The 8,289-nt window shown below is 36.9% G+C and overlaps 1 protein-coding gene across 1 annotated transcript; it reads left to right on the forward strand.

Annotated features, from left to right (window-relative positions):
- The first annotated feature begins 3,718 nt into the window (after window positions 1–3,718).
- LOC113299497 (proteasome subunit beta type-7-B-like) lies at window positions 3,719–7,266 on the forward strand. The gene is made up of 8 exons (XM_026548517.1): window positions 3,719–3,861; window positions 4,647–4,788; window positions 5,009–5,105; window positions 5,194–5,263; window positions 5,348–5,452; window positions 6,516–6,614; window positions 6,704–6,794; window positions 6,909–7,266. The coding sequence occupies exons 1-8, from the start codon at window positions 3,739–3,741 to the stop codon at window positions 6,989–6,991; spliced, it is 810 nt and encodes a 269-aa protein (XP_026404302.1). The 5' UTR covers window positions 3,719–3,738; the 3' UTR covers window positions 6,992–7,266.
- The last annotated feature ends 1,023 nt before the right edge of the window (window positions 7,267–8,289 follow it).

Raw genomic sequence — 8,289 nt, forward strand, 5'->3', positions numbered from 1 at the left:
CCTTTGAAATAGGCATTCACATATGCTTCAGGTGGGATTGTCTCGATGTAATCAGCCACCCAATCGCAGTTCAAGTCTCTAATCTTTTGTATGGCTTTCACATGGTTTTTAGGTGAGAGTGCGTATGTCGCCTCTCGGAAAAGGTCCATCACAAGCGAGTACCTAGGATCTGTTGTAGTGATGGGTATATTTTTCGTCAAATGATAGTAGCAGAAGTTGTAGAACCCATCTGGATAAACAAGTGGAACACCCTGCAAGAGTCCTTCATGGCGATCCGAAAGGAAGGTGATTGGCCTCCCATCACCAACAACTTCAGTCAAATTCCTTAAAAACCACTCCCAGTTGTTGATCGTCTCAGAATCGACTAGTGCAAAAGCAAGGGGGAAAATCCTACAAAAAAAATTGTGCAGAATCGAAAGAATAATAAGTTTCACACAAACAGAAAACAATGTGTAAATACAAGTTACACATGCTAAAACAAATATGTAACTTAAGGTTACAGTGCTATTTTCTTAGTTACACACTGAGTAAAGTAATGTGTAACTGAGAGTTACACATGTGTAACTTCAGTTATGTCAACTGAAGTTGTTCAAAAAAAAACATAAAAAAAACATACCTTTACCACCATTGATCCCAGTAGCTGCCATCAAGCAACCTTTGAATGTACCAGTAAGGAAAGTAGTATCCAAGTATACCATTGGACGACAAAACCGGTACCCCTTGATGCATGCAGCAAATGCGATGAAAATCCGTTGGAACTGTTTATTTTCACGTTCAAACTTTATCACACTACCAGGGTTGGTTTCCCTTATAGCATCAATATACCATACCAAGTGCGAGTAGGACTTGACATCGTCGCCATAAATCGTCTCATAAACCTTTTCCCTAGCATTATATGCCTGATAGTACTCCATGTTAATCCCATAGTTGGTCTGGAAATCAGCAGCAATTTGCTTGGGCTTCTTGTGAGGATTTTTGCGAACTTCTTCCTCAATCAAACTAGACGAGAAGCTGGTGGAGTAAGTTTGGTTCAAGTTGCGCCCACCAGCACCACAAATGTGCTCAGGGTTATAAGACCTGACCTGAAGAGGTTCATACAAAATATAAACAATTCAACCAAAACACAATATGGTGCAAAAAACATCATGTGTAAACCAAAGTTACACATACTGTAAAAAACATAACATATACTAAGCATTAGATGACAGAACACGGAAACCCTACCTGAAACATTTCGTTCCTTTCATCGATAGAAGCTGCATGGAATTTCCGCAATTTTTCATCTGCACACTTAGCCGTGAACCTAGAACGCTCATTGTGAGTTACAATCATTTGGAAACCAGTGCGAAGACGATACTTGGTGAAAGCAACCCTGACTTGCGTAACTCCTTCAACAAACACATGACCAATTTCACCAAGAACCTTGGGCCAACCATCCGATAACAAAGGTTTCGCAGGCTTGCTTTTATCTTCCAAATACATTGCAACAGTAAGATTGTTTCTGGACGAAGACGTACTACTAGACCCATTAGAAATAGAAGAATCTGCCCTAGAGCTGGAGGAAGAGGCCACACGAGGAACATTTTGCAAGAAAATATCAACACTGGTCTTCTGTTTACTATTTGTGATGGATATAAGAGCTTGCAACGAAAAATCACAGTCAAGCGGAAAATCTTTCCCACTTTCTCGGAAGAAGAAAGTAATACCAAGTGGAGTAAACTGCTTCCATTCCCTGCAAACTTGTTCCTTAAACTCTTCAAGTTTGATATCAGTATTAACACGCAGGGTAATAAAATCTGAAGAGTAGCGAACAACACAATGCAACTAACAGCGCAACTAACAGGATCCATGACAACCTGAAAAATATAAAACACACAATAACAATATCAAAATTTTAAAACGAACGCAATTCACTCGGGGGCGTTGCCCCCTCGTGAGAAGTATATTCTATGCGGCAAGCTAAATATGAGTAAAAGATACAGATGATACAACTATTTACACATAAACCTGTTACAGGACATATATATGTAACTTCAACTTACACATGCTTAAAATACAACAGATATATATGTGTAAACTAAAATTACACATGCTACAACTAAAAAACATCTGCTTCTTCCTCACACATGCTTAAAATACAAACAGATATATATGTGTAAACTAAAATTACACATGCTGCAACTAAAAAACATCTGCACCTTCCTTACACATGCTTAAAAATACAACATGATATATATGTGTAACCTAAAGTTACACATACTGTAACAAAAAAACAGCATGTCTAACAAACCAAATTGAAGTTGTTCTACTAAAACAAAATTGTTTCTTCATAGTCCTCTCAGTATCAACAAAAATTAACAGATCGGACATGCAAGAAGAACAAATAATTCAAAAAAAAAAAATTGAAAACAGATCTGAAATCAAAAACAAAATAAAATTCTTACCTAGATTGATTGTTTTCTTACTTCTGAAACAATGTTGTTACTATTCCTCTTCTCGGTATCAACCAAACCTGTGTAAGCATCAACAAAAACATACTCAGTATCAAAACCAAATTAAAAAAGTGAAAAAACTAGATCGCAATTGTAACAATCAAAATCAATTGAATTGAAAACTAGATCGAAATCACAATTCGTACCTACGTTGATTTCTCTATTCCAAACTGTCTTCTTCTTCTTCTCAGACTCAATAAAATCGAAACAACACAAAAATCCAAAAAGTAGAAGATAGAAATCAAACAATCAATCAGAAAAAGTAATGAATCAAACCTATTCGATACAAACAGAAGATAAAATTGATACAAACCTATTTGTTGTTCTTCAATGCATCGTCTCAAACTCGTCAGATCTGAAATCCACTGAATAACATCAATAAATTGAGAAAAATCAACAATGAATCCTTGATCTTCGTTTTCTCTTGAACACAACAACAGACTAACGAACTCTTGTTCTTCAATGCAACAATTTCGTGTGAAGAAAAAACCTAATTCTGTTTCTGAAGAAAAAATCAACGAGAGCAGAGAGAATATAGAGCTAAAAACTAATTTGATTTGATTTTATGTTTCTGTTACCGTATAAAACAACTTTAAATACTGGAGGGTAACTATGGTATTTTCACTTTTATTAAAAATCCTGATGACGTCAGCAATCCGGGAAAATTCAAAACCAGGCCCAAAAAAAAGAGTTCTGGGCCTAGAAATATCAAAAATGGAAAGTGGCGCTTGTATATGTTGAACCCATATAGTAGGGGGTTCTAGTATTTTTCACTTTCCAAAATACCAAACAGACTTGGGACCACCTAAAAAATTACTAAATTACTTATTTTCCCTTAAATAATCATGTTGATATATGGGTATACAAGTCATAACAGGACCCTCTTAACAATAAAAGGCTTATTACAGATGCAGGCCCAGCAAATTGACGATTTCTGTAGGACTGGACTTGTGCCTGAAGAAATCCCAATCGAGAAGAGTTCGAACTCTTATATGAGCCCTATGCCCTTATTTCTTTTCCAAGTCACTTCGCTGCTCTCTCTTCCCCCAAACTCTCTCTAAATCCCGATTGATTATCAGTGTAAGTTTTCTTGTAGTGTAGATACACAAATCTCTGATTAAATTTATTGGACAAGAAGTTTGTTTGAGCACCTATTTTTTGTTCAAACTTTAGTAGATAGTTTCTGATTAGGTAACATTATCTGTTTATTGGTAGGTTTTGGATTTTGAGTTAAAGATTCTTGAAAATGGCACAATCAGTGATTGAAGTTCCATCAAAGGGTGGGTTTAGTTTCGATCTATGTGTTAGAAACGATATGCTCGCCAGAAAGGGGTTCAACTCCTTCTTACAGGAAACTGGTACCACCATTGTTGGTCTGTCTACAAGTAAACATCTTTATCTCTCACTTCTCTTTGTATTTATGATATTTTTATGATAAATTTGTAAGTTTACATGTTCTCATAAATATTATGACTAGGGTTTGAATTGTATTTCCCTTCTTAGTTACTGAAATTGATTTAGGCAACTTTAGGGAGTTCTATATAGGGCTTTTGTACCTAGGTTATTAAACGTATACAATTTTTTTTTTTTTAATGTTTTTTTTGGAACTAGGGCTTCGATTGGATTTTCTTGTTAGCAAATGAAAACTGATTTAGGGCAACCTGGGTGAGTTCTATGTCTAGGTTAGCTAATGGGGTATGGATTTTAGTGCAAGAAAAATTGATTAGTTGGGTTGGACTGGTTCTAACTTCTAGGAGTATTATGGGAAAGTGGGGTTAATTTTTATTTGATTTAAGATAATCACTTGTTTAGAAGCAAGCAAGGGTGTTAGGATGTGTTGGAATGGGCCTATTGTTGCAATGTAGATGATAATTAGTATTTATCCTTGTTGAGGTGCTTTTGTATGTGTTCACATTGTTTTCTCCAAGATGGTGCTGTTCTTGGTGTTGTATCTTAGTATGGTTTTTATTATTTGGAACTAGAGTTTCGATTGGATGCCCTTTTCGTTAAGTGTAATTGATTTGGCTTAGGGAAACGTAGATGATGAAACCAATCCTGTTATAACTGATCATGGTAAAGTTGCGGCGCCATGGTTTCAGTCTTTGTGGTAGTTGATGGTATTTGTTCTCATTTTTTCCTTCATTGCCACTATAGGATGGTGTTGTTCTTGGGGCGGATACAAGGGCAACAGAAGGATCCATTGTTTGTGACAAGAACTGTGAAAAGATTCATTACATGGCACCTAATATTTATTGCTGTGGAGCAGGAACTGCTGCGGATACAGAAGCAGTCACAGGTATATTTTCTCATTTTACTCTTTTGTAGGCTGAGGTTGTTGGTCATCCATACCATACCCAGTGTATGCATGTACTTCTACACATTACATAACTGCTATTTAGCAAAAACGTGGATATTCTGCTCTGGAAGTTATTTATGGATAAACGACATTTTCATTGAATCATTGTACAGTTTAGACGTATGAAAGTGAACAACAAATATTGTTTTTTTTTTTATAGACATGGTCAGCTCCCAACTTAACCTACACCGTTATGCAACTGGTCGTCAATCAAGGGTTGTAACAGCTCTTACACTTTTGAAGACTCACCTTTTCAGGTATATTTGTTTTTTGCACTCAGATGTTTTTGGTTTTGCATAGTTCGAAAGAATCTGGATAACTGGAGGTTGTTGCACTATTGTACAGTTACCAGGGTCACGTGAGTGCTGCTTTGGTGCTTGGTGGAGTTGATGTCACTGGACCTCATTTGCATACTGTGAGTTCAGATACTGTTACTGCTATCTCCTTTAGTTTCTTCTTTATATGTGTTCGCTTTGTAACTGGAAGTTGTTTTTTGTAGATCTACCCACATGGTTCAACTGATAGTCTTCCTTATGCCACGATGGGTTCTGGTTCTCTTGCTGCTATGGCCATGTTCGAATCACAGTACAGAGAGGGCATGACTGTAAGTTGTCACACTGTTTGGGTTATGTTACTCAATTAGATAATTGTGATAACTTTTTAGTGTGTAGTTACACGATTTACCTTTTATGCTTCTTTTGTTGGACCATTGGGAAACTTCAGCCATTGGTCTTGAGTTATGCATTTAGACAAATCATTTTCCCTTAGTTGTTATTGTTGCTTCTCTTTTTTCCTTGTTCAGATTTTCTTCTTTGTGTTTTTGAGTCTTAGTCTAGGGAGATTATGTCAAACTTGTTGGAACCTTTACGTTTTTCTATCAGTCTGTACCGTCTTGGTCGAATCTTCAAAAGATAAAGACGATTGAATAACTTCGTCAAGTTAATTACTTTGAGCATGTTCTTTTAGGAACCATCTCATTGTTACCATGGCATAGTCATCTCGGATATAAAGATGATGAACTAGATTCAGATTTCGTGTGCAGTGTTTGTTAGGTTTTGAAGATCTCATGTTATAGTGTCGCTTGCCATCCTAGTTGATATAAGTTAGGTTTCTCAGGCCATGTAAAGTGATGGAGGAATAATGAAGCTCATTCCATTCGGATGATCCACCTCAGTAGTTATCATGGCTGTAAGTTTCTGTTGCATGTGAAGAGAATTGGATGGGGAAGGGAAAAATGCTGATAACCAGCTTGTTTCTCCTCAGTCCTCATTTATCTGGATCGCTCATGCCTAAACAGTTATTGATGTAGCGGCTTGTTTGTACTGCTGGAGAGATTCCATAAACTGTTCGATTTTGCGATTTTGTTGGTCTATTTTCTTTTTTTTCTTCTCTTGTTTCAACTGTTGTCATTCACCTGAAACTTGAATAGTCCTAGGTAGTTACAGTTGCTTTTCCACATGTATGTTGAAACTTTATGTTTGGGCCGGCAGTTTATTATCTGTTTGATGTATTTGTGAACCTCATCTACCAAGAATTATGTAACTCTTGTTATTTCCGCTGACTCTTCTATTGGGAGGTTAATACTTTTATGTGGACTGTCTTTCCAAATTTCTGTAACCTTTATTAGGTTTATATTCTGATTTCGACTGTTCGATAAATTATTGCAGAGAGAGGAAGGCATTCATCTTGTTAGTGAGGCTATCCGCTCAGGTATTTTCAATGATCTAGGAAGTGGTAGCAATGTTGATGTCTGTGTGATAACCAAGGTATGTTGATCAACCCCTTATAGAAACAACGTCATCTCTTTTTTTGTTATGGCTGCGCTTAACACCATAGTGTTTTCTTTCTGGTACAGGATGGGACTGAGTATTTGAGGAACCATATGTTGCCCAACCCTCGTACTTACGTCAGTACTAGAGGATTTTCTTTTGCCAAGGGCCAGACTGGTAAGTGATTCGTCTGTTTATTTACCACGACTTCACTGCATATGTAAGTAAAGTCTATTGTAAGGTTTTGAGTTTTGATGTTATCGTTGTTGTTGCTGTGATGTTGTTTTGCAGAGGTCCTATCAACCAAGATCAAACAATTGAAAGAGAAAGTAGTAGAGGTGGCTGTTGAAGGAGCAGATGCAATGGAAGAGTGAATTATGTGAAATTGGTTTTCAAAATCCAGTCAGGTTTTAGAACAATTTACTAAACATTTTACTTCTTGTATCAAAATGTTGCAGTGAAGATGGTTTTCGCCTTTCTTGGGAACTTACAGTTAAAATTTTATTACCTATATCAGTTTGAATCTTGTAAATACTGTTTATTTCCCTTGCAAAAAAAGGGGCTACTGCTGTGACTGCATAGATTTCCCTGCTTCAATCGAAGTAAAGTCTCATTTGCCAGCACCTCCCTAGTAAAGTTAACTTCTGTGTACTGCTGCGACCAAGAACATAAGCATCTTACTTTTACACCTAAATGAGTTTTGGTTGCTGATCATTGGTTTGGTGTCTCTCTCTTACGTCATAACGTTTCTAAAAATAAAAATCTTTGTTAATAAAAATAAAAGCAAGCCGAGGCAACATGCTTTTATAAATGTTGTTAGTTTTAGGTTACGGAAAATGTAAACCTATAGTTTGGGTGCTGTTGGAAAAAATAACTCATAGTGTGAGAAAGCTAATGTCGTTTGATAAGCTTCTCAAGTTTTAGATTTCATTGAATTGATTTTTACTCGCTGTCAGGTGTTTTTTTAAACATTTCAAACTGCTACCTCCTCAACCGGTAACTAACGTACACTTTAACCATTACCTGCCAGTTACCACAGACACACACAATTCATGACTCTCTGATTTTGCACACTCATTTCACACAAGTTAAAGATCATTTCCTGACACCACCCGCAAGAACAGGGTCTATGCAGAGGCAGAGACTACCTCAAAGTGGAAAACCTAGGGGTAGATAATCCTTTGGTGAAGATATCGGCAATTTGATCCTGAGTGGAGAGAAAACGAACATCCAGAGCTTTTGCAGCAACTAACTCCCTGACATAGTGAAATGCAATCTCTATATGCTTCATTATGTGATGAAATATTGGATTTGCTGTTAAGTAAGTAGCTCCTATATTATCACACCACAGAACTGGTACCTTTTGGGAATAAAACTGTAGTTCATGAAGTAAAGACTGCACCCAAATGAGTTCTGAAGTAGCATCTGCCAGAGCACGATACTTTGCTTCTGTACTAGATCTTGCAACTGTCTTCTACTTTCTAGAGCACCATGAAATGAGATTAGGACCCAGAAAAAGTGCCATGCCACCAGTTGATCTTCTATCAGTTATATCATTAGCCCAATCTGCATCTGAGTAGGCCTGAAGCTGAAGAGATATAGACCTTTTAAATTGTAAACCATGAGAGTCAGTGCCCTTTAAATACCTCAGGATCCTCTTCACAGCTGACCA

The sequence above is a fragment of the Papaver somniferum genome, chromosome 7, assembly GCF_003573695.1.
Source record: "Papaver somniferum cultivar HN1 chromosome 7, ASM357369v1, whole genome shotgun sequence".
Classification (NCBI taxonomy): Eukaryota; Viridiplantae; Streptophyta; class Magnoliopsida; order Ranunculales; family Papaveraceae; genus Papaver; species Papaver somniferum.

Coding starts and splice junctions, on each gene's coding strand:
- LOC113299497 (XM_026548517.1), top strand. CDS start 3,739: ATGGCACAATCAGTGATTGAAGTTCCATCAAAGGGTGGGTTTAGTTTC. Junction 4,789..5,008: donor GGATACAGAAGCAGTCACAG/GTATATTTTCTC, acceptor TTTTTTTTATAG/ACATGGTCAGCTCCCAACTT. Junction 6,795..6,908: donor TTTTGCCAAGGGCCAGACTG/GTAAGTGATTCG, acceptor GTTGTTTTGCAG/AGGTCCTATCAACCAAGATC.